A 26,080-nucleotide genomic window follows, 5' to 3' on the forward strand; every position below is an offset into this window, starting at 1 on the left:
TCCTGACTGCAGAACTGCAGGTTTTGCACCATCTACCATCTGCTGGAGACAGAGAAATACTGAGGGACTGCAGGTGGCACACTGGGTTATGTACAGTGTCAGTGAAACTTTCTCTGTCTCCATCTGCTGGCAGGGAGGCAAATTCCAGGAGTCTGGACTGATCTGGGTTCGTACAGGGAACAATGTTTATTCTTCAGGCCACTATCTGCCAAAGTTGTGTAGAGTAGTCATTAGAAATATGCCTCATACTGGATAGGCAAACGCCAGTTCTCATCAACACCAATCTGCTCGGGTTTTCAAGATATCCTTAATGAATACACTGATATGTTGTAACCTCAAAGGACCCCTAATTAGCTGGAAAATGAACCCCTATATGTACAATGTATAAACAACTAAGAACAGAAGCTCTAAATATGTACTGAAGCAGTGTGCATGCAAAACTCTCTCCTGCGTATTCATGAGGGATATCCTAAAAACCTAAGCAGACTGGTGTCCATGAGGACTGGAGGTTGCCCACCCCTGGTCATGAGCAACGGCACTAAACTTCTCACATCTGCAGTGGCAGAAACTGGACAGAAATCCGAGAGCCAGAAGTAGAAAACTCACGGTGAATCAGTTCAGTGTATCAGAACTGCTGCAGGAATCCCTGTGGCTTCCTGGGAGTCTCTGCAGCTTTTCATACCAATGGTACTACAACTTCAATACTGTGCAGGACTTCCGAAGGATGCATGACAAGCAGTTACACATCACATTCTACTAGGTCACTATTTGTAAATATCCTTCTGCTGTTACACTGCAACCTGCCCCCGTATGCTTGGGAGTAACCACGTTTATAAGCCTATCATGCAGGCTCTCAGACACAGTGGAATACGATTGGACATGCCGCTTGAGCCAATGTCATCTAATACATTAGCCTACATAGACCAATCAGATCCAATCTGCCATGTAACTGGTAACTTTCTTGCCAACATGGCTACTGGGGACCACGAAGCTACATAAAGCATTTAAGAAAAAGCAACAACAACAAAAAAAACCAACCCTGTGACTTTAAGAGAAGAATGCCGAATTGTTTTAGGGTGTGCATTACTACCTGCCACCGTACGTGCTCTGGAAATACTACCTGGAGCAGCACACAAAGGGTACCAGTTCCTTTAAAGGTCTACCACGGGCTACGTGCTGCCTCCTCTCCCCGTACTCCCAGCAGCAGATCTTCAGGCTAGCAGACCATCTCTGGAGGATTCCCCCTCTGCCGAAGGCTTTTCTGAAAGCAAGCAGATTAAAATTAAAAAAAAATACATAAAAATACAGATTTCTGTACTTTGATCATGCTGCCCACTGAGAGATAAGTGGGACGGAGGGGTAGGTCGAAGTGAATGCCTTCTCACCGCTTCAGCGAAAGGGACTAAATTCTCTAGCTACGCCACCAAGCTTGACCCTGTACGAGAAGCTGCTGCTGCTGCCTTCTTCAGCCGCTCCGAAATCCAATCCCGCCCCCCCCCCCCCCCCCCTCCCCTCGTAGCCTTCATCAGATTTTCCAGACCACCACATGTGGGTGGCTCGCCAGGCTGTGCTCATGCCCGGAAGCCTGAACTCTCAGATTTTCCAGCCGCCCCTCCCTACTACACTGAGCTGCAGGAAGGCTCTGCCTTCTTAACTTGAAAACAAAAGGCTGGTGAAATGCCAGAATAAACGCCACTTCTGACAGGATCAGCTGAGCCGATTCTAGTTTCTCACTTCTCTCTAAAACTGTCAACCGCAGCAGCTTTAGGTTGACAGAGAGCACCATGGTCCTTCAGCTCTGTTTCCATGGCAACCCCTGGGAAAGACGGCACACAGTCATATCGAGCCTGTCAAAGTTTGGGCCTAGACTGATTTTTCATGCAAAATTAGGGGTCCCCCAACCCAAAAAAGTGCAGAAAGCTCAAAGGTCAGAGTTTTGAACTAGCACAGCTTGCAGTGAAGGTTTTAATTTCCTGCAATATTTTGGAAAGGGAACAGTTCCACAAGCAAATACTTTTACAAAAAGCACTACAAGGTTTATACCCAATCCATTAGGCAAAAGTCCTGCTATATATATTTTTTTTTTTTTTACACTGCACTAATTTTTCCATAGATTTCACCCCCTTACCCCCACCTCCTTCCAGATTTTAAAGGAATTAAAGTTTGCTGCAAAGGATGCACTATTTCAGAAAAGGGGGCAGGGCACGTGCATTCCAGGAGGGGGCCCAATTCTTTCACACGTCACTCCAAATCTTAACAATCAAAACCGCAGCGTGCATACGGTAGATATCTGCGTAACTTTATTGCTGTTCCTGATGAGGAGCAAGTCTGTAGATCTCAAGTCGTACAGCTTGGAGGACAGGGCAAGGGATCCAGGTCAATTGGGCGGTGTGCAGAATGAAGAACCAAAGGGATCTGAAAGACCTTTCTATTAACTGGACAAACTGGTGAACTAACTGGAAAACTGGGAATGTGCCTCGCGCGAATGTGTTTTAAAATTCGCTGACATTCTTGCGTAAAAACTGGCAAGGTCCTATTGAAGACATATGCTTGCTGGCTGGGCTAGAGTAACCTCTTAATGCGCGGTTGGTGCATTTTAAGACACGCGCGCGCAACTGCACACACGATAAAAATTCCAACGTATGGGCGTACGCGTGCTCATTTTAAAAATGGACCCTAAGTTCAAAAATTGGAAGTTCTGCTGTATCCCGTTGGCACCTATGATATGCCAATGGATGTAATAGCGTGGGGGGAAATGAAGTTAATAAAACTTATATCTACATAACTGCATTCCCATTGCATCTGTGCTGTTTGTAATTGTACTAACAGTTTTTGTATTCCCGGACAAAATGTCCTGTTTGGAGATTTTTTGCTTAATACAGGCACATTTAAAAGCGCCAGAGAGGGTTTAAACCATCTAAGGAACGTACTTGGACTAATCCCTTACTTCATGTCATCTGCTCAGTGTAAACCGAGCCAGAGGCAACTCCAACAAAGGACACATAATTCAGACCAATTAAAGGCTGAGGCATCAGGATCCAGAAACTGGAGATGGGATGGCCACCATCCACACCCGCACAGCTCCAGCAATACATTTACCAGGGGACAGGGAAGGAGGGGGAGGGCAATGTCCTATTACAGAGATCATGATCCGCAATAGAATATTTGCACTCTGGTGGGCAAACCCGAATATAGCTCCCAATACGACGAAAGGCCACCCCCACTGAAAAGACACAGAGTTTCAACTTATTGTGTCATGATTGCCCCTCAAAAAATAAGATACAGATTCCAATCACATGGGGGATTTTATAACATTTTTTTCCCCTGGATTTAAGTTTTGAGGTCGATATTCAAAAGCCATTTAGATGGATAACTGAAAAGTTATCCAACTAAATGGCAAAAAACCAGCATATTGAGAGACTTATCCAGCTAAATTCTAGCTAGCTAAATTCTAGCTAGCTAAATTCTAGCCGCATAAAATCGGGGATGTTCCGGGGAGGAGCAGAGTCTGCCATATAAGTTAACCAGGAGCAGAGTCTGCCATATAAGTTAACCAGCTAACTCCTGTCCCAATGTTAGCCAGATAAACAGAGCCGGGTATATTCAGCGGCCATACCCTGCTAGTTATCCATACATATTTATCCAGCTGACTAGCCGAGCTGCTCAGCGGCTGAACCCCCTTTGTTTTTGGTGGGTTTTCACTTCGCAGCTTCCTTTTACACATTTGGGTCTCCAGTGCAGCTGGAACCAACCTCTACTAGGCTATAGAGACATGACCTTTCACTTGCATTTACCTAAGTAGTTTCCTTTTTTTTTTTTTTTTAAACCCCATTTCCTTCATACTCCAGCTCTCAACCCACTGCAGTCACGGCCCAGGGCAGACAGCATAGCTCCCTTTGGAACCTGGTACATTCACCTCCTACGGGAGAGGAAGAGTGGCCCGGTGGTCATAGTAGTAGGCTGAGAACCAGAGAAACCAGGGTTGAAATCCTACTTCTCCCACTAACACTCCTTGTGACCTTGTTCAAGTCACTTTATCTCCTGTTATCTCAGGTGCCCCCTTAGATTGTAAACTCTACGCCTGAAGGAGTAGAGAGAATGAAGTGATTTAAGAAAACTTGAAGAGTGATCAAAGATTTGTTCATTGCCAAGAAGGGCAGAGTCGTGCACCTGGAGTGCAGAAATCCAAAACAGCTGCATGTGATGGAGGGCGAAAGACTATTGTGCACGGAGCAAAAGAGGGACCTTGGGGTGATTGTGGCTGGTGATCTAAAGGTAGTAAAGCAATGCGACTATGCGTTAGCTAATGCCAGAAAGATCCTGGGCTCCACAGACAGAGGAGTAAGTAGCGGAAAAAGGGAAGTGATAAAGCCCTTGTACACATCCTTGGTGAGGCCTGATCTGGAGTACTGTACTCAGTTCTGGAAACCATATCTCAAAAAGGATAGCAACAGGAGGAAGGTGACCAGAATGGTGGAGGGTCTGTTTCAGAAGATCTATTGAGGAGAGGCTGAAGAATCGAAATATGTATATCCTAGAGGAGAGGAGGTGCAGGGAGATATGATACAAGAAAATTATTATTTACCTGCTAATTTTCGTTCCTGTAGTACCATGGATCAGTCCAGACCGTGGGTTATGTCCCCATTCCAGCAGATGGAGTCAGCCAAAGCTTTGAGGGGGCGTCACCATAAGTACTACTACCCCCTCTGCAGGAGTTCAGTATCGAGTATATCAAAGCCCGAGTAAACAAACAAACCCCCGTATTGGATCAAGTTTAAAGTGAACGGCAACAAACAGCCGCACAACCAAAGAATGAACTGTAACCCTCCCACCAACGGGTAGGAGGACATGAATACAGCGTGCCAACCCCAAAAGGGACTGCGAAATACAGTGAGAACTGAGAAATCGTGAAAAACAGGAATGATCACTATCGCCCCATAGAAGACAGCTGAGCAGGATTACAACCCAAAAGCGGTGGGCGTCTGGACTGATCCATGGTACTACAGGAACGAAAATTAGCAGGTAAATAATAATTTTCTTTTCCCTGTACGTACCTGGATCAGTCCAGACCGTGGGATGTACCCAAGCTTCCCTAAACCGGGTGGGGTCCTGCGAGGCCTGCTTGGAGAACCTGCTCGCCAAAATGCCCAGAGACAGAAGAGGCGAGGTGTAGACGATAGTGTCTCGAGAACGTATGTAGCGACTTCCAGGCGGCCGCACGACAGATTTCCTGTGGGGAGACCGAACGAGTCTCCGCCCAGGAAGCCGCCTGCGAACGCGTAGAATGCGCCACGATGCCGGGCGGGGGAGTCCGCCTCGCCCCAATGTAAGAAGCGGCAATGCTGGCTTTCAGCCATCGGGCCACGGTCGTCTTTGAGGCCTGGGAACCCTTCCGAGGACCGGACCAAAGTACGAAGAGATGGTCGAAAGTCCGGAACTCATTCGTAGCCTCCAGATAGATACGCAGAGTGCGCTTGACATCCAGAAGTCGGAGAGCCCTTGGTTCAGACGACGAGAAAGACGGCAGTTCCACCGTCTGATTCACATGGAACGCAGACACCACCTTCGGAAGGAAGGAGGGAACAGTGCGGAGCGAAACTCCGGAGTCAGAGAAGCGGAGATAGGGTTCTCTACACGACAGGGCCTGCAGTTCCGAGATGCGTCGAGCGGAGCAAATGGCCACCAGAAACACTGTCTTGAGAGTGAGGTCCTTAATCGTCGCATTGCGCAATGGTTCAAACGGAGGTTCCGACATAGAGCGGAGCACGAGGTTAAGACTCCAAGCGGGACAAGGTTCCCGGACCGGAGGTCGCAAGTGCTTGACACCCTTGAGGAAACACATAATATCCGGGTGCTGAAGCAGGGAGCCCCCGTCGCGCAGGAGCGACCCAAGGGCGGCCACCTGAACTCGCAGTGAATTATAGGCGAGCCCCTTGTCTACCCCCGCTTGTAGAAACTGAAGGATCTGAGGAACCGAAGCCTTTGTGGGTCTCGTGTTCTGGTCGGTGCACCACAGTTCGAAAACCTTCCAGACCCGACCGTAGGTCGCCGACGTCGAAGTCTTCTTGGAACGCAAGAGCATTGACACTACCGCCTCCTGGTAACCTCGGCGGCGGAGACGTTGCCTCTCAAAAGCCAGGCCGCAAGACAGAAGAGTTCTGCCTGGTCGAAAAATACCGGGCCCTGATGCAGGAGGCGAGGGGGATGTCCCAGGCGGATGGGGCCGTCGATCACCAGTTGGAGAAGGTCCGCAAACCAGGGTCTCCGTGGCCATTCTGGTGCGACGAAGATCACGAGTCCCCGATGAGCTTCTATTCTGCGGAGTAGTCTTCCCACCAGAGGCCATGGCGGAAACGCATAGAGAAGAAGATGGTCCGGCCACGGGAGCACCAGGGCATCCACACCCTCTGCTCCTCGCTCTCTTCGACGACTGAAGAAACGGGGAGCCTTTGCGTTTTGCGCGGACGCCATTAGATCCATGTGGGGAGTTCCCCACCGGCGAACAAGCAGCTGCATCGCCTCGTCGGAGAGGGACCATTCCCCGGGGTCCAGGCGCTGGCGACTGAGGAAATCCGCCTGGACGTTGTCCCCGCCCGCGATGCGCGAGGCCGCCAGACGGACCAGATGTCGTTCCGCCCACTGCATCAGCATGGCTGCTTCGAGCGCGACCTGTGGACTGCGAGTGCCGCCCTGCCGGTTGATGTAGGCCACCGTGGTCGCGTTGTCCGATAGGACCCAAACCTCCCGATTCCGTAGGAGTGGTAGGAAGTGGCGCAAAGCTAGTCTGACCGGCCTGGTCTCCAGACGATTGATGGACCACTTTGTCTCCTCCGTGGACCACGTCCCCTGCGCAGAGCTGCGTTCGCAGACCGCCCCCCAGCCTACGAGACTGGCATCGGTGGTGACCACCACCCAATGTGGGAGATCGAGGGACACGCCGCGAGCCAGATTCTCCGGATCCATCCACCAGCAGAAGCTGTTCCTGGCCACCTGTGGAAGGGGAAGGAGCACCTGGTAGTCCTGCGAGAGAGGTTTCCAGCGGGATAGAAGCGCCCTTTGGAGGGGCCGGAGGTGAGCGAACGTCCACGGGACCATGTCGATGGTGGAGCCCATCACCCCCAGGAGCTGCAGGTAGTCCCATGAGGTGGGAACTGGTAACGCAGAGAACCGCTGTATGTGTTCCCGCAAGGCGAGCGCCTTGTCCTGTCGTAGAAAGACCGCGCTCAGACGAGTGTCGAAAGTCGCCCCCAAAAAATCCAAGCGCTGTGAGGGTACGAGGGAACTCTTGGAGAAGTTCACTACCCATCCCAGGGACTGCAGGAACTGTATTACCCTGGACACCGCCGCCTGACCAAGTGTGAAAGATTTCACTCGAATGAGCCAATCGTCCAGGTAAGGATGAACCAGAATACCCTCCTTCCGAAGGGCGGCCGCCACGACCACCATGATCTTGGTGAAGGTGCGCGGTGCCGTTGCCAATCCGAACGGGAGCGCTACAAACTGGAAGTGTTGGTCCAGAATCTTGAACCGGAGAAGCCGATGATGCTCCCGACGGATGGGGATATGAAGGTAGGCCTCCGTCAGGTCCAAGGAGGCCAGGAACTCCCCCCGAAGCACTGCCGCAATCACCGAGCGCAGTGTTTCCATCCGGAATCGGACCACCCGGAGGGATTTGTTGACTTCCATCAAGTCCAGGATGGGTCTGTGGGAGCCGTCCTTCTTTGGAAACACGAAGTAGATGGAATAATGGCCCAAGCCCACCTCTCCGGAGGGCACGGGCACAATGGCTCCTATTTCCCGAAGACGGTCCAGTGTCGACTGCACCGCCCTTCGCTTGGAGGCTGAGCCACAGGGGGAGAAGATGAACCTTCCCTGCGGGGCGCGGACAAATTCCCAACGCGTAGCCGTGTTCTATGGTATCCAGGACCCACTGGTCCGAAGTGATCCGCGCCCACTCCTCGTAGAAGAACGCCAGCTGCCCTCCAATCCTGGGGACGATGGAGTGGGCGAGCCGAACATCATTGGGAGGACTTAGGAGAGGGCTGCCCTGATCCGGAGGCGGGACGCGCGGGCCTGCGCCCGCGAAAGGAGCGCGACCAGGGCTGTGACCTGGTGGCGGAGGACCTGGGGGCCGCCGGCCTGTAATTCCTGTAGCGCCGTTGCGCCCTGGCCCTGGTTCGTGAAGATGAGAACGCCCTGGAGGGCCGGTACCTGTCCTCCGGCAGACGATGGACCGCGTTCTCCCCCAGGGACTTGATGAGCTGGTCCAAGTCCTCCCCGAACAGGAACTTACCCCTGAAAGGCAGGGACCCCAGGCTCGACTTGGAGGACGTATCCGCCGCTACCGAGACCATTGATCGAGCCAGGAACCGAAACAGGTCGTAGGAGGCATCAGCCCCATACGCCACCGCAGCTTCCAGCCGATCCACCTGGGCGGCCTCTCCGGCCGGCAGAACCTGAGAGGTGAGAAGCTGTTGCACCCAGAGGAGGCTCGCCCTCTGCGCTAGCGAGCTGCACATCACCGCCCGCATCCCGTAAGGCTGCGCCACCCGTGACAGGTATGGTTGTCCTCTTCGTGACTGCCGACACCGCGGAGTCCACTTTCGGTACCTTGATGAGATCCAGATAATCCTCCGGCAGCGGATACAGTTTTCCCATAGCACAACTGACCTTGAGGGAAGCCTCGGGAGCGTCCCATTCCCTGGTGAGGAGCTGCAGGAACGACTCGTGGATGGGGAACGCCCGAGCCCTCGGACGAAGGGCTGCCAGCACCGGGTCACCTTTCTTAGCCGAAGTGACGACAGCGGGCGCTACGGGAGCTGGTGGATCCGGCGGTGGATCGAGGTCTAACTCCTGGATGATTTGCGGGATAAGCTCCTCCAGCTCTTCCCGCTGGAAGAGACGCAGCGTGCGCGGGTCGTCCCACTCTGCCGAGGAGTCCCCTTACGCCAAATCCACCAGGTCCGGCCCCGGGGACGCTGGGCCCGGCCCCCCGCCTCCGACTCCCACGGGAAGCCGGCTGCGGGCGGGAGGCTGGGGGGCCCCCACTCCCGCCGGGACGGGGGGGGGCCTGAGGGGGAGACGAGGGCCACGGGACCTTAGCGGGGGGCGGACCCGCGGGGGCGTCCAGGCCCTGTAGATATGCAGTGTGCATCAGCGGTATAAATTCCGGGGAAAGCCCCGGCCTACCCGAGGGGGCCCCGGTGGGGGGGGACCCCGTGGAACCCGTGTCCACCAGATCCGGTTCCGGCAACAAGCTCGGGGGGGAACCCTTGGGGGAATCCCTGTCCTCCCGCGCTGCCTGAGTCCCCTCAGGGCGCAGGGAATGCAATATGGCCGCCGTTCCCGCCAAGAATGGGGGAGGGGCCGGCCCGCACCGCCCGGGCAAGCCTGCCAAAAAGGAAAAATCGTCCCGGGACCGCGACGTGCCTTCCCCCCCGGGGAGGCACCGAGCGCAGATCCCTTCGCGCGAAATGCGCGATCCCGGGTCGCCGCAGGCCGAACAACGCAACGGCCGCGGCATCGGGAGCGCTGGCGAAAACGGAGCAGGCAGGCAAAAAAAAAATTCAGAAAGCCTCGGGGGGGCCGAGAGGAGAAACGCCGGTGCGGGGGGGCCCGAACGGCCTGCACTGCCCGCCGGCTGAAAAACGGCGCCGCGGGGGGGCCTTCCTGGCCTCACAACCCGCCGAAGAAGAGCTCCCTGCTCCCTGCTGCAGCCCACGAGGCCGCGGGGGGGCCTTCCTGGCCTCACAACCCGCCGAAGAAGAGCTCCCTGCTCCCTGCTGCAGCCCACGAGGAGCCGGCAAGATGGCCGCGGGAGAGGGAGAAAACGGTGGGAGGCCGGTTCCACCGGCCGCCGCGTCCAAATAAGCTGCAAAAGAAAAATACAGCAAAAACCAATACAACTTACCCCGGTGAACAACAACAGCCTAGTCGCTGGAAAGGAGAGAGAGAGACAGCACCAAAAGGAAGCCACGCCTCTCCAATTAAACCAATTAACTTTTTTTTTTTTTTTTTTTTTTTAAAGAACAAACTTGATCCAAAACAACTAAATATAATAGACAGAGAAGAAAAACCCAATCAAGGGAACAATGGTTACAGGTAATCGGGAGCAAGCCCAGATTCCCCTACTCGCATCTGCTGGAGTCAGAAGATACTGAACTCCTGCAGAGGGGGTAGTAGTACTTATGGTGACGCCCCCTCAAAGCTTTGGCTGACTCCATCTGCTGGAATGGGGACATAACCCACGGTCTGGACTGATCCAGGTACGTACAGGGAACTTCAGATTTCCTGATAGGTATTAACAATGCTCAACCTTCAACCCATTTCTGCTGGAAAGGAAACAGTAGAACTAGGAGTCATGATATGAAATTCCAGGGGGAAGACTCAGAGCCAATATCAGGAAATATTTCTTCATGGAGAGGGTGGTGGGTGCCTGGAATGCTCTCCCAGAAGAAGTGGTGAATATGAGAACAGTTAATGAATTCAAAACGGCATGGGACAAACATTGTGGATCCCTAAAGGCTTGAAGAAAGGGGTGGTGTAACATTTCTGCATGGGGGTAACCTGCAAGGAGCAGCAGTTACTACCATAAGCAAATTGCTAGGTAGACTGGATGGACCAACTGGTCTCTATCTGCTATCATTACTATGTTACTACTTTGGGGGTGGGACTTGTTGTACCTGAATACTTATTACCCTTCTACACCCTGCTATAAAAATAATAAGGTATTATTATGCCTGACACTAGGTATTGTCACTGCACCCTAGCTAAAGTTTCCTCATCCTCCTCCCCCTCCCCCCCCCAAGAGGTTGCAGACACTGTTTCTGCAGCCTCCCCATCCCCAGTTGATCTGAGAAACACAAGTTAGGCTCAAGAATCAAACTCAGGTTCCCTACAAGGCAGGATGCAGGACTGCCACTAAGCCATTAGATCAGTTCTTGTCTTTTTTTTTTAATCAAAATCCTTCAGAGCAACAGAAAACCAGATTTAAGGGCAGGGTTTACAACTCTACTCATGCATAATTCTTGTCCCAGTTTCTATTAAAATAACCACCATAGTCAGCATATCAAAAAAGGGACCATCATATTCCAGTCACACATTCTGGAGTAATCTATCACTGTCTTTTTTTCTATTCTGAAGGAAGATAGGCCAGGGTAAGAGCTAATCATTTTATTATCTATTTTTACATTGCCACCTGAATACCAGATGTAGTATAATCTATTTCAATAAATTTTTAGCCCGCTAAATCGTAGCCAGTATATACTCTTAGCAGGTAACAAAAAAAAAAAAACCACACCATAAACAACCTATACTAAAAAAAAAAAAACCCCTTGGTCAAACATCGATCGTAGTGATTTGTCAGCTGTCTCGACTGTATCAAAGCTTCTAGGCATAATTATGGCCAGTTTAAAGGTAGACTGGCCACCTGCTTCAAAGCCATAAGGAAGTCCAGATTTTTCAAATCTCCTGCCAGAGGATTTCCCAAAGTCAAAGACTGAATCAGGAGTTGAAAAATCAGGCCAGATCTACCAATTCCTTATGAGCTGAATGCAGCCAGGGTGCTCTGAGGATCAGAACAGTTAGAAGCCTCTACCGGAGGACCATATGTCAGCTGCGTTATTCCTTTACCACGATCCACAGTGCAGAATAAAACGTTACAGAGACAAGTATAAACAGATCATATGATCCCAGGTTTCATAATTATATACTTGCTGTCACCCCTCCTTTACAAGAGAAAATTAGCAGAACAGTGAAATCAAGCTTCCCCTATTAAAGGCAATAATTAGAAGTAGATCGGGAGGAAAAATGTAAAAGCAGATTTCTCAGGGCAGGGTTAAATGCATACTCACATGAACGCCTGTACTTCCAAAGCAGTAACCCAACCCAACACCATCTAGTAGAACCAGTGACCTCTCAATGACATCACCAGCTTAGACAGAGCCTGCAATTGTAGTCAACCTAAGCTGCTAGCCTCCGAGGGGGCCAGTATCGGCCAATAAGCGAACTCAGAAACCTCAGGCGGAGAGTTCGAGTGCGGGCAAGCAGGAAGAAGAAAGGAGGCACTCCCGGCGCGTACGGCGAAACCCAAGTCGGGATTGGCTAAGATGCTGGGCGAGGGGCGAGGAAAGGGAAGGAGATGCCGGCTAGAGAGGGGCCAGTTACTGCTTTGCCTTCTGAGAAAGAGATCGTGAAAGAGGCTTACTTCTCTGACGTCTTGTTCGTGCCTGGCAGCCAAGAAAGAATTCTGCACGACCTGACATGTTTTAGTATATGCGTATCACAGAAGATAAAATATTTGCAATAATTTTATGAGTCAATACTAAAATAGTTAATGTAATATTTTATTGTAAATTCAGTACATATAATAGTTTAATTTATACCATGCATTTCATTCAAACATGATCCTAACACATCTTGCAATACTACTAATAGTTCAGTAGCCTACATGCTGCCACCTCGGGAGTGCAAAGTCTGAATACCTGTATTTTTTTCTCGTATTTTACCCTTTTTATAATTCCCTTTCAGCTCGATACAGTAACATTCATTTGAAGATTTCTCGTTTGTAACGAGCTCGCTGCGCACAATTCGGACGCGTAAGGCAAACCAGCGATACAGTCTCCAGTTTCGCGCGTCCGTAGCGCTTCTTAAAACAGACGCGTAACCCTTCCCCACCCGGCATGTAAATGAACGAATTAGCTGTATAATGAAAGAATTAGCTATTCCCCTCCGATACCGTAACGCGCGCTCAGGTTATCTCATTAGTAACGCACTGTTTTGCCGCGGCCGTAACGTGTTAGTTTACCGCCTCCCCCTAGTAGGAGTTAGGACTGTGAGTCTAGTAACAAATCCATCGACACCGCTTAAGACACTCAAAAACAATAAAACACAATAAAAAAAAAGAGCGATACAGAGATGATCGAGAAAATGTAATGATGTGGGACACATAAAACCTGTCAGAAAAAAAATAAAAATTTTTAAATACCTGTCGGAGGGCCGCGTGGGGCCAGGCGTGTTAAATCTAGGCCGCGGGCGGGTGGGCGCCTGTTCCAGGCGGCAGCGGCAGCGGCGGGACACGCGTTAGTTCGAGACGGGCGGCGGGTGGTCGCGTGTTAAATCTAGGCCGGGTCCGCACAGGCGCGCATTCATTCACTGCCGGTGGGGGCTGCCGAGAAATCTTCAAATGAATGTTACTGTATCGAGCTGAAAGGGAATTATAAAAAGGGTAAAATACGAGAAAAAAATACAGGTATTCAGACTTTGCACTCCCGAGGTGGCAGCATGTAGGCTACTGAACTATTAGTAGTATTGCAAGATGTGTTAGGATCATGTTTGAATGAAATGCATGGTTATACTTGTGTTGTACTATTTTCCTTTTTATTCCCTTTCTTTGATTGTTGATTATTGCGATTTATATTGTAAAATGTTATAGCTATGAGGTGTTAAGAGTCAAGGTGTTAAGGGGACCCTTTTGTTCATTTTATCTTGTTCAAGAAACATAATTGAACATAAATGGGAGTTTTAAAAATACACAGAGCTGGAATATACTATTCCCCCCCCCCTTACCCACAAATTAGTCACCCAGATTTATCAGCAAGAAAACTTTGCAAATGTCAGGATCTGAAGAAGTAAACCTGTTCTATATTTGCATGGGAGCTATAGAAAAAAAGTGACTCCCAAGACTGTTGCACGTTGTTTTAATTGCAAAAAGGCCTTCCTTCTGACTTGGGTCTCTTTTCGCCACATGAGGAAAAATTTGTATCCTACCACAAAAATTCTCATTGTTGTATTTAAAATATTGCCTTAATTATGTACCTTTATCTGACTCAGAGATAAATGAGACCAATAATGTTGCTTTAGTTCTAATTACATCATGCAAATCTTATAAAAATGATGATAAATTAGAATGATTAATAGGAACTAAAATATCCATAGAACCCTCAACTGCATTGACAACCAATTGTTTTATCAGGAAGATAGAAACATTTTGAAAGATTAAATACTTTCAGAGAAGAAAACTACAATACAGTCACAGAATATTTGTTGAGAAGTTGAGAAGTTCCACAGCTGACAGCCATTTCGTTTCTGAAAAATTTAGCTCAACATATTTTCCAGTGATTCACATTTATGAAATAATTTGTCCTTAATTTCTATATACAGACAACAACCAACAAGGTCTGAATTATTTAGTCTGGGTAAACAAATAAGCATGGGTATAGCTTGCTTATTGCGGCGGTTACTACCCCTAACTAATTAAGCTAAATATTTCACTTAGAGGCAGTTTCAACACTGCTCTCTACATTAATGGTGGGGGTGGAAGGGAAACAGAATCAAAAGGTTACTAAGAGCCAAGAGTAACAGATAAGAATGAGAAAAAAAAAAGTGCAAAACTTGCTGGGCAGACTAGATGGGCCGTTTGGTCTTCTTCTGCCATCATTTCTATGTTTCTATCTCCAGCCACCATAAATTGCTGTAAGGATTGTGAGCCCTTGTGCTGCAGAGGTGATTGATGCAGCCTACCGTAGTAGGCAATCCTATTAGGTCCCTGCCAACAGCTGGTGAATACGCCCTGGTCTGGGACAAGCTGGAGCTTGCCTAAACCAGCCCTTTTCCCTGCAGGTTGAGCCTTTGGGTTCCAGGGGCCAGCAGGACTTAGGTGGGTCCCAACAGTGGTCCAAGAGAGAGTTCAGAGATGGGCCAAAAATCAGGGCAGGCAGCAGGCAAGGCATAGTCAGGGTCTGTGGCAAGGTCAGGTCCAGGCGGCAGGCAAGGAGGAAGTCAATGTCCGTAGCAGAGGTCAGATCCAGGTGAGCAGGCAAAAGGGCTGGAAGGGTATAGAGCAAAGATGAGGGAAACCTGGATGAGACAAGGTAAGGCTGGATGAGGCAAGGACGAGTAAAGCTTTGATTAAACAAGGTCAAGGCAGGCTTGGATTATACAAGGTCAAGGTAGGCTTGGGTGAGGCAAGGCATGGAGCAACAACCACTGTGCTAGGCAGGGGGACTCATTGCTGAGGTGCCGGTGGAGAGCGCAGCTGGGGTTTAAATCCCCAGCTGCGACAAATTCATCAAGGGGTGTCGAGTTGGGTTTGCTGCCGCGAAGCCCTTATCAAGAGAGAGAGCATGCACCAACACCTAGGGGAACTTGCAGGAGCAGTGGTATTTGAGCTATGAGGATGGAGCATGGGGTTGGGGCAGCATCTTAGGGTGAGCTGGCTGGTCGTGGGTCCCTCTTGGGACTGGCCCATCATTACGTTACTTCCCCTCCCCCCCACTTCTAAGTCCCCTCCCCTTGACTCTTGTCCTCGGCTTCTGAGGAAAATGTCAATGGAATACTTTTACTATCTGGGGGATTGGGAAGTCAGGGGCAGGTTTAAAAGGAGGTTCCAAGGAGTTTTTAGTTTTGGAAGAGTGTAAAGGGCATCAGCCCCTTAGTCCTTTTCTGCTGGAGTGGATCTTTTGAAGAAGGCATGGCACATGAGCCCCTTGGTCATCGTTTTGAGTGAGGACAGACTCTACCTTAATGGCAGTGACTTCTACCTCCAAGATAAAGGACTTTGAGGAACTGGATGGTCGCCAGAGCTGTGTGGCGGCCAGGTCCTACACTGTTGCTTATCACGTAGGTCGGTAACAGTGACGTATGGGGCAGCAGGTCCTGCAGATTAGACAGAATTATCCAAGCTAGTATGACCAGAGGCGGGGTCTGAATGGAACAGTGCTCCTGGCAGGAGGGGCCCCAGTGGGAAATTAGTATTGTACCCCAATCTATAACAGGTTGATAGAGTTGGAGCCAGGGCAACCCAAGAATGATACGGTTGACTGCCCTGGGAAGTACCTAGAACTCAATACTTTCCTGATGAAGATTAGTCTGCATGATGATGGGCAAGGTGACCTGGGTCAAGCAACCAGGCAGAGGCTCACCATAAATTGAAGAGATGGTACGGGCCATGGTCAAGGTGGTGGTGGGCCAGCCATACTGGCACAGCAATGACTCCTGGATGAAATTGTCCCCCGTTCCAGAATGCCTCGGTCTGAATGGTGTGCTCCCCAAAGGTAAGGCACACCGGTACCACCAGCTGTGGAGAGGGATCCAGGTGACTTAGGACTGTTTTCCCGCCTAATCCCCCATTCTGAGGTTTGCCCAATTTCTTGGGGCAGTGGCTAGCGAAATGCCCCTGCATGGCACAGTAAAGGTAGAGGTTATGCTGTCTTCACTTCTGTTTCTCTTCCTCTGAGAGCCAAGATCTACCTGACTGCATGGGTTCTTTGGAGGTGATAACCATCATAAGGTCCAAGGCAAGCTTCAAGGGGTGCTGGAAGTCAGTAGCCAAACGGATAAGTCAGTGGGATGTCTTCTTCTGGACTTGTTCCTGAAATTTTAAATCCACACGAACAGCCAGGGCAATGAATGCTTCCAGAGAGAGTGGAAGATCTCGGCCTGCCAGTTCATCCTTTATTCTCCCAGCTAGCCCTTGCCAGAAAATGGCCATTTGGCTGTCTTCACCCCAGCCAAGCTCAGAGGCCAGGGGCGAAATCCTACTGCATACTCGCCCACCGTGCAAGACTTATATCACTTCACTGGCTCCCAATAAAATTTAGGATTGAATACAAAATCTATCCATACTACACAAAATAATATACGAAAAACAAACAAACTGGCTAAGCTCATCCATAAAACTGCATTCTCCAAACAGAAACCTCAGATCAGCAAATAAAGGACTACTAAAGATTCCACCTGCTCGCTCTAAACAACACACCTCAACTCAAAAGAGAGCAATTTCACTAGGAAGCCCTAAACTCTGGAACACCCTCCCAACCGAACTCCGAACACAAGAAAATTTAAAAACTTTCAAAAAAGATCTAAAAACCTGGATGTTTACCAAAGCCTACCAACTCACCCAATGACTCTAAATTGTTTTCCTGTTACATGTAACTGCTTTTCTGCACTATTGTTCAAATTGTAAAGTTTATTATATTGTGCACCCCTGTTCCTTGTGAACCAGCATGATGGGACTTCTGTCTTGAATGTTGGTATATAAAAAAACTTAAATAAATAAATAAATAAAATAAATCACCACTCCCCTCCCATTGACACTCAGGCGAATACAAAGCAATTCCATGGCTATGGACGAGACACAACCAGGCTTATCAAAAATCAGGCCAAACTGTTGTACAAAGTTGTCAAAGCTCCTAAGGAGTGGATCGGCTTGTTCACACAAAAGATAGGCCCAGGCAAGGGCAAGGCCACCCAATAAGGAGAGTATGTATGTCCCCTTGACATGGTCTGATGGGAATCAAGCCACCTGAAGTTCAAAGTGCATCTTACATATGCTGAGAAACCCTCTGCATCCTTTGGAATCTTGCGGGAGATTATCTACTCATTTATCTCTGCTAATGCTCTTATGGAATAGCTACTACGTCCCTCAACATATCAACAGAGCCAATTTTTATTGGCTCTGCAAGCGGGGTATAAGTTAGGTTGGTCAGTTGTTTGACGGGGAAATTTCACTTCAGCAACTGGAGGAGAAGTTAGAGGGTTTACAATCTCAGGGGTAGATTTTCAAAGGGGTAAGCGCATAAGATATGCGCATACCCCCCGAAAACCTACCCCAAACCACCCCCCCTGCGCGCGCCAAGCCTATTTTGCATAGGCTCGGCGGCGCGCACAAGCCCTGGGAAGCGCATAAGTCGCGGGGCTTGCATGGAGGGGCGTGCCGGGAGTGACGCGGCATTTCGGGGGCGTGTCGCGAGTGATGCGGCGTTTCGGGGGCGGTGCCGCGGGCGTGGTTGCGTTCCGGGGACGTGGCCGCGGCCTCCGGACCAGCCCCCGGACCGGAACATGGAGCGCGGCAGCCGGCCTGGCGCGCGCAAAGTTACGCCTGCTGGAAGCAGGCGTAACTTTGCCGACAAAGGTAGGGGGGTTTAGATAGGGCCGGGGGGGGGGGCTGGGTTAGGTAAGGGAAGGGAAGGTACGGGGGGGGTGGGAGGGAACGGAGGCAGGCTGCGCGGCTCGGCGCACACAGGCTGCCGATTTTGGGCAGCCTTGCGCACGCCGATCCCGGATTTTAATGGATACGCGCGTATCTATTAAAATCCCGCGTACTCTTGTTCACGCCTGGTGCGCGAACAAATGTACGCGTGTGCACAGATTTATAAAATCTGCCCCTCAGTTTTTAGGTATCTGCAGTTAGGAGGGGACTCTTTGGTCTGATAAAGGTATTCCTGCCTTTATCAAGAACCACATCACATATTTATCACATCACATATTTATCAAGAACCACATCACAACTAAAATCAAAGATGGATATCACAAACTTCTAACACTACATCAATTAAAACCTTTCCTCTCCCCCAATGACTTCAGATCAGTCCTTCAACTACTCATCTTCTCCAACCTGGACTACTGCAACTCCCTACTATTCAACTTACCCTCTCCAAATCCTACAAAATGCAACCGCAAGAATACTCACTGGGTCAAAAAAACATGATCACATTACTCTAAGACTTATATCACTTCACTGGCTCCCAATAAAATTTAGGATTGAATACAAAATCTATCCATACTACACAAAATAATATACGAAAAACAAACAAACTGGCTAAGCTCATCCATAAAACTGCATTCTCCAAACAGAAACCTCAGATCAGCAAATAAAGGACTACTAAAGATTCCACCTGCTCGCTCTAAACAACACACCTCAACTCAAAAGAGAGCAATTTCACTAGGAAGCCCTAAACTCTGGAACACCCTCCCAACCGAACTCCGAACACAAGAAAATTTAAAAACTTTCAAAAAAGATCTAAAAACCTGGATGTTTACCAAAGCCTACCAACTCACCCAATGACTCTAAATCACCCACTCCCCTCCCATTGACACTAAGAAAAATTGTGGAACCAATGTAAGAAAATAACATAACAGTGAACCGAAACCTGTATAATCTATCCTATGAACCAAGTTTATAAAACGATAAAATCTATGTAAATTATAATTCTATGTTAACAACCATTTGAACGAACCTTTTGAAAACTCTGTTAAACATCAAAACTTTGTAAACCGTTGTGATGGCGAAACCGAACGACGGTATATAAAACTTGACAAATAAATAAATAAATAGATAAATAGCAGGAGTTTAAAGCCTTTTGAAGAGTTAATTCTTGGAAAGATTAACAACAAATCTATTGGATAATGCTTGGGGAGGAAGGGGACCCTATTAATATGTATAAAATATGCTGGGGTGCGGACTTGGGTAAGAACATTACTGATGAGCAATGGGACCACGTGATTTGGCGACTCTAAAAGGGGAATTCATTGTGCAGGACCACCAGAGAATATGGATTTGGGTATCAAACCCCCGAAAATTACATAAAGTTAAACTTTGCGATTCCAGTAGTGCTTGAGGGGTTGCGGCGAGGCGGGATCCTTATTTCACATGTGGTGCACATTCCCTCAGATATCAGTCTACTGGAAAGTGGTCATATTGCGAATTTATGATATGACTAAGGTCTTCCTTCCATTTGACCCCCGCCATAATTTTAATGTAGTTTCCTATCCTGGATCTCACCTCTACCGCTCTGGGGGTGTTCCTTTAGTGATCCATCTGCTGGTGGCTGGGAGGTGAAATATTGCCCAAAAATGGAAGTTTACAGATGTCCCTCCGTATATTTTCTGGATTCCGACTCTGTGGAAAGTCTTCTCATTGGAGATCTGCACATTTTATGACTGAGATAAATAGCAAAATGTACACGAATTTGGAACCCTTTCCTACAGCATGTAGGTAAGGAGTTGAGCACCGTCTTTCTCGCTTCTCAATATTGGATCTGCATGCTAATTTTTCCTAAGGACCTATTTGTTGAGACGTGGACTCTTGAGCCGGCTAAGAACGGGGTCTGTAGCCGGGAGGCAGATCAAGCTCAGAAGACCAACAAGAATCTTCACCACTAGAAGCCCGAGGACCCCCCGGGAGGAGCCCTTGGGAACCCGGGCCGCTTGGATTTAGGTGTGGTCTCCTGGGAAACCAGGGATGGGGAAGATCCGAAGGAGACCAGCTGGAATCTTTGCCACTGGAAGCCCGAGGTCCCCGGGGAGGAGCACTTGGGGACCCAGGCCACTTGGACTTAGGTGCGGTCTCCTGGCGAAGCAATGAACAATCAAGATCCAAGGCAAAGCAGGCAGAAGTGAAGCAGAACCAGAAGTAGTCCAATGGTCGTGGCAGGCGGCAGCGGTGCAAGACGAAGATACAGACCAGCAGTCAGGGCAGGCGGCAGACCAGCAGGACCCAGAGACAGGCCAAGATTCAGGACTGGCAGCAGATGAGAGATACCAGAAACCAAGCTGAAGTCAGGAACCAGGAAGACAAGCCGAGACGAAGGCAGGAGCAGGAAGACAAGGACCGGAGTGGAGCAGGAACACCGAGGCAGGAACAAGCAAGGTCAGGAACAAGCAGGATCATGAACACAATGGCAGGAACAAGAAGGATCAGGAACACGAACAGCAACTAGCACACCAGAGTGAGACCTGTTGCTAAGGCAAGGGAAAAAGGTTAGTATGAGCCTATTTATAGGCCTGCACTGATGATCTCACTTTGGGGGCTGGGCCAAGGTTTTGCGCCACGGCCCCTTTAAATTCAGAGCTTCGGCACGCGCACGCCTAGGGGGCGGAGTCTGTGGCAGCAGTCGGCAGCATCTCCCTCGTGGGGAGAATGCCGTAGGAAGGCCTCATTGCGGCCCAGCCCAGGGGAGAGGAGATGCCGGCGAACTACCGACGTAGTGGGTAGTTCGCCCCCTTTATGCCCCCTCCCCAGGGGTCATGACTCATGTGGATGATCTTGATGAAAGGAGAAGACTTTTGTCCAGAATATTGGAGGCAGGCTCCCAAGAGTTTTCCTCCAGGCCGAAGCCCTCCCAGGAGATCAAGTACTCCCATCTGCGGCGATAGAACCGGACATCCAAGACCTCTTGAACTTGATAGATAGGCTCTTCTTCAGCCACTGCGGTCTAAGGATTTGGAGACTGGCGATGAAAACGAGAAAGAACCACTGGTTTGAGCAGTGAAACATGGATTACATTATGTATTCGCAAGCTAGTGGGCAAATGTAGACAGTAAGAAACTGGACCCAACCGGTCAATGAAGGAGAAGGGGCCGATGTATCTAGGAGCCAGTCGCATTGAAGGAAGCCGAAGGCGGATATGGCGAGTACTTAACCAGACTCGCTCTCCCGGGCTAAAGAGTGGAGCCTTACGATGATGTCTATCAGCGTCCTTCTTTGCAGATTCCGCTGCACGTAGCAAATTGTCTTGCATGGATTCCAAGAGCATATGGAGCTGTTGAGCGGAGAGTTGGACTGTAGGGGACGGCACATTCAGAGGAAGTGGCAGTGGTGGTTTGGGTTGTTTACCAAATACCACTTGGAAAGGAGAGGCCTTCGTTGCCGAATGGATGTGGTGGTTATAGGAGAATTCGGCCCATGGCAGTAAGGCCACCCAATCATCTTGTTTCTCACTCACAAAAGTACGGAGGAACGATTTTAGGGAACGGTCGGTCTGTTCAGCTTGGTCGTTACCTTGTGGATGGAAAGCTGAAGTGAAATCTAGATGGACACCAAATTTCTTGCAAAGAGCTCTCCAATATTTTGTGGTGAACTGGGAGCCTCGGTCTGAGGCAATGTGCTGTGGTAGGCCATGTAGTCGGAAGAAATGCTGTGTGAATAGCTTGGTGAGTTCTGGTGCGGTAGGAAGTTTAGACAGCTACAAAATGTGTCATCTTGGAGAATCTATCCACAGTAACCCAAATGACTCGCTTACCCTCAGATAAAGGCAAGTCCACTCTGAAGTCCGTAGAAATATGAGTCCATGGTTCCGTTGGGACTGGCAAGGGCTGCAGTAGTCCCCAAGGACAGCCGGGTAAAGGTTTTTGCTGGGCATACGTAGGGCAGGAACTGATGTATGCCTGAACGTCTTGTGAAACCTGGGGCCACCAGTAGTGATGGGTAAGGAGTTCCAGTGTTCTGGCTGTCCCTGGATGACCGGCAGTCAGCGAGTCATGTGCCCAAGCAAATACTCTCATGCGATGATGTAAGGGATCAACGGTCTTGCCTGCAGGAACAAGGTCAGTAGCAGAACACAAGAACTTAGCTAGGTCCAGAATGTATTGTGGAGTCGTCGGGGTATCTTCGAGCTCAGTGGTCCGAGAGAGAGCATCTGCTCTAATATTCTTGGATGCTGGACGGTACCGGAGAGTGAAGTTAAAGCGACTGAAAAACAGCGACCAGCATGCTTGTCGAGGATTCAGGCGTTGAGCTTTACACAGGTATTCCAAATTTTTGTAGTCTGTGTATACCACTATAGGGTGTTGAGCCCCTTCCAGCCACTGTCGCCATTCCTCAAAAGCCATCTTGAGGCTAAAAGCTCCTTATCTCCTATGCCATAGTTTCTTTCCGCAGGGGAAAACTTCCGGGAGAAGTAGGAGCAAGGAAGGAGAGTTCCTGTATTGGAATTTTGACTAAGGACTGCACCCACCGCCAAGCCGGAGGCGTCTACCTCCACAATGAATGGTCATGCAGGATCAGGATGTCGGAGACACGTGTTGTGAAGGAAAGCTTGTTTCAATTCTTCCAAGGCTTGTACAGCCTCTGGTGACCAGTTCTTCACATTAGCTCCCTTTCTAGTTAAGGCAGTCAGGGGTGCTACCTTAGCAGAGTAGTGCGGTATAAAGTGACAATAGAAGTTTGCAAATTCAAGGAAGTGCTACAGAGCCTTGAGTCCAGTTGGCCGTTGCCAGTCTTGGATAGCGGAGACCTTCATGGGATCCATGTGAAATCCAGTGAAAGACACTATGTACCCTAGAAATGGCAAAGTTTCTTGTTGAAAAGCACATTTTTCAGCTTTAGCAAAAAGGCGATTCTCCCGGAGATGTTGTAGTACCTTGCCTGTGGGTAGAGAGGTCTTTTGAATATATGAGTACGTCATCCAGGTACACAATTACCGATGACTGGAGCATGTCTCTCAGGACTTCATTCATGAGGTTTTGAAAAACCACTGGGGCATTACATAACCCAAAGAGCATTACTAGGTACTCGTAATGCCCATCCCATGTGTTAAAGGCGGTTTTCCATTCATCGCCAGCCTTGATTCGTACCAAGTTATATGCTCCTCTTAAGTCTAATTTAATAAAGAGCTTAGCTCCCTGCAGTCGGTTCAGGAGCTCTGGAATAAGAGGCAAGGGATATCTATCCCGACGGGTAATAGCATTCAACCCTCGGTAGTCTATACAAGGTCTGAGAGTTCTGTCTTTCTTTGCAACGAAGAAGAGCCCAGCCCCGGCTGGGGAGGTTGAAGGGCAGATAAATCCCTTGTCCAGGTTTTCCTTAATGTACTGTGTCATCGCTTGTGTCTCAGGAAGAGATAGAGGGTACACCCAACCCCAAGGGGGTGTCGTTCCCGGCAATAACTCTATGGCGCAGTCGAAGGACTGATGCTCGGGGAGTATCTCTGCTTGCTCTTTGGAAAAAACATCAGCGAACTCCATGAAGGGTGTAGGTAGGGAAATTGTGGTGATGGCTAGAGACAAGCTGGGTCGTGGCATGGTGGAAATACAGTTTGAAAAACAAGTGGAGCTTCAAGTGGTGATCTGAAGAATCTCCCAATCAATTAATGGCGAGTGCTTCTGCAGCCAAGGAAGTCCTAGGACGATAGTTTGAATGGATCTCTCCAAGACTAGAAATGAGATCTCTTCAGGGTGGAGCATTCCAGTGCGAAGAGTCAAGGGTGCTGTGGATGTTGAAACATACCCTGGGAGAGGCGAGCCTTGGATAGAAGAAATCCATAATGGTGGTGTATGAGGAAGCACCGCTAGCTGTAACTGTTGGGCTAGCTCTGCCAGGATAAAATTTCCTCCTGCCCCAGAGTCAACAAAGACGAGTGTGGAGAAAGATCCCCCAGGATATTCAAGGGTCACTGATATGGTACATTGAGGAGCAGAATTGATACGGCCTAGGGATAGCTTCCCGATGACGCCTAGGCCCTGAAGTTTTCCAGCCGTTCACCACACTGGGCTAGGAAATGTCCTTTATTACCACAGTATAAACAGAGGCCTAGCTAGCGTCGACGTCTCCTTTACTCCAGGGAAAGGGAGCTTCTTCCCAGTTGCATGGGTTCCACCCCTTGATTACCTGAAGAGGCTGAAGTAGAAGACATGGGATGAGAGAAGGCAGGTGTTAGGGTAACTGGCCTTCGAACTGTCTTCCCCTCCCGAGCCCATTGCTGGAGTCTGCGGTCGACCCTTCCTGCCAGGTCAATCATGCTGTCCAGATCATCAGGAAGGTCTCTTGCCGCTAGCTCGTCCTTAATGCAAGAAGACAGTCCCTCCAAGAAGATGCTATGAAGGCTGTCCTCCCTCCAGTCTAACTCGGTTGCCAACGTGCAGAACTCAACCACGTATTCGGCTAGGGACCGAGAGCCCTGGCGTAGGCACAGCAATTCGGCAGCTGCTATGGATCTTCAAGCTGGTTCATCGAATACCTGCTTAAACGTGGATTCAATCTGCTGGAGATTACTCAAAATTGGGTCGTTGCGTTCCCACAGTGGGGAGGCCCAAGCCAGGGCCCTCCCCTCCAGCAATGATAAGATGTAACTAGTCTTAACCAGATCTAAAGGGAATTGTGTCAACAGCAGAGTAAACCTTATGTAGCATTGGTTAAGGAACCCCCGGCATTGCTTAGCTTCGCCTGAGTACCGGGGCGGAGGCGGTAGATGCGTAGAAGCTGCTGGGCCGGGACTAGGAACTGGAACCGATGCGGGAGGCGCCGCTGGAGGATTGGAATCCAACCGGTTTGCCAATCTCTCCACTGTGTCTGCCAGGATATCCGAGTAGTGTTGCTGCTGCTGCAGTCGCTGGGCAATACCAGGGATGGCCTGGAGGCTGGCAAGGTCCACCGGATCCATGGCCTTAGCAAACTCTTGAGACGTGGACCTTTGAGCCGGCTAAGAACAAGGTCAGTAGCCAGGAGGCGGATCAAGCCCAGGAGACCAACAGGAATCTTCACCACTGGAAGCCCGAGGTCCCCCCGGGAGGAGCCCTTGGGAACCCGGGCCGCTTGGACTTAGGTGCGGTGTCCTGGGAAACCAAGAATGGGGGAGATCCGAAGGAGACCAACTGGAATCTTCACCACTGGAAGCCCGAGGTCCCCCCGGGAGGAGCCCTTGGGGACCCGGATCGCTTGGACTTAGGTGCGGTCTCCTGGTGAAGCAATGAACAATCAGGATCCGAGGCAAAGCAGGCAGACGTGAAGCAGAACCAGAAGTAGTCCAATGGTCGTGGCAGGCAGCAGCGGTGCAAGACGAAGATACGGACCAGCAGTCGGGGCAGGTGGCAGACCAGCAGGAACCAGAGACAGGCCAAGAATCAGGACGGGCAGCAGACAAGAGATACCAGAAGCCAAGCTGAAGTCAGGAACCAGGAAGACAAGCCGAGACGAAGGCAGGAGCAGGAAGACAAGGACCGGAGTGGAGCAGGAACACTGAGGCAGGAACAAGCAAGGTCAGGAACACGAAGGCAGGAACAAGCAGGATCAGGAACTAAGGCAAGGGAAAAAGGTTAGTATGAGCCTATTTAGAGGCCTGCACTTTGGGGGCCGGGCCAAGGTTTTGCGCCACGGCCCCTTTAAATTCAGGGCTTCCACGCATGCGCGCGCCTAGGAGGCAGAGTCTGTGGCAGCAGTTGGCGGTGTCTCCTTCGTGGGGAGAATGCCGCAGGAAGGCCTCGTTGTGGTCCAGCCTGGGGGAGAGGAGTCACCGGCGAACTACCGACATAGCAGGTAAGGGAAGGGGAGCCTGGCCGCGGACGGTCGCTGCCAGGTTTTACAACACTATTTCTTTTTCAGGTTATTAAAATGCCCACGTACGCAGATTTTAAAAGCTGTGATTTATGTGTGTTTATGCAAGCGGAAGGGAGCAGGGTATGTTTCTCAAGTAACTCCAAATTTTAAATCCAAAGGCCACAATGCACGGCAACTTGTAAGCTGCGTAACTTTACTGCTGATCCTTACGAGGAGCAAGTCACGTTTTAGGGCTTACATGACGGTGAG

General features: G+C 49.9%; 2 protein-coding genes across 10 annotated transcripts in view; one reads left to right on the forward strand and one right to left on the reverse strand.

Annotated features, from left to right (window-relative positions):
• SFXN3 (sideroflexin 3) overlaps nt 1-11,948 on the reverse strand; it is a 105,719-nt gene extending 93,771 nt beyond the window's left edge. For 5 of the 9 annotated variants that reach the window (XR_003857909.1, XM_029610242.1, XM_029610247.1 and 2 more), the window contains exons 1-2: nt 1,386-1,495; nt 1,121-1,261 (exon numbers count right to left, since the gene is read on the reverse strand). The gene's annotated coding sequence lies outside the window, so the exon portion shown is untranslated. Of the gene's footprint in view, nt 1-1,038; nt 1,262-1,385; nt 1,496-11,852 lie in introns of those variants that run through there. The other 4 variants (XM_029610244.1, XM_029610246.1, XM_029610243.1 and 1 more) reach the window with 3 other exon arrangements.
• Nucleotides 11,949-15,946: 3,998 nt separating this feature from the next.
• LOC115096225 (proton channel OTOP2-like) overlaps nt 15,947-26,080 on the forward strand; it is a 40,743-nt gene continuing 30,609 nt past the window's right edge. Inside the window, exon 1 of the mRNA XM_029610735.1 lies at nt 15,947-16,052. Within this exon, the coding sequence (XP_029466595.1) occupies nt 15,947-16,052 (106 nt within the window). The remainder of the gene's footprint in view (nt 16,053-26,080) is intronic.

Source organism: Rhinatrema bivittatum, chromosome 7 (genome assembly GCF_901001135.1).
Source record: "Rhinatrema bivittatum chromosome 7, aRhiBiv1.1, whole genome shotgun sequence".
Lineage (NCBI taxonomy): Eukaryota > Metazoa > Chordata > Amphibia > Gymnophiona > Rhinatrematidae > Rhinatrema > Rhinatrema bivittatum.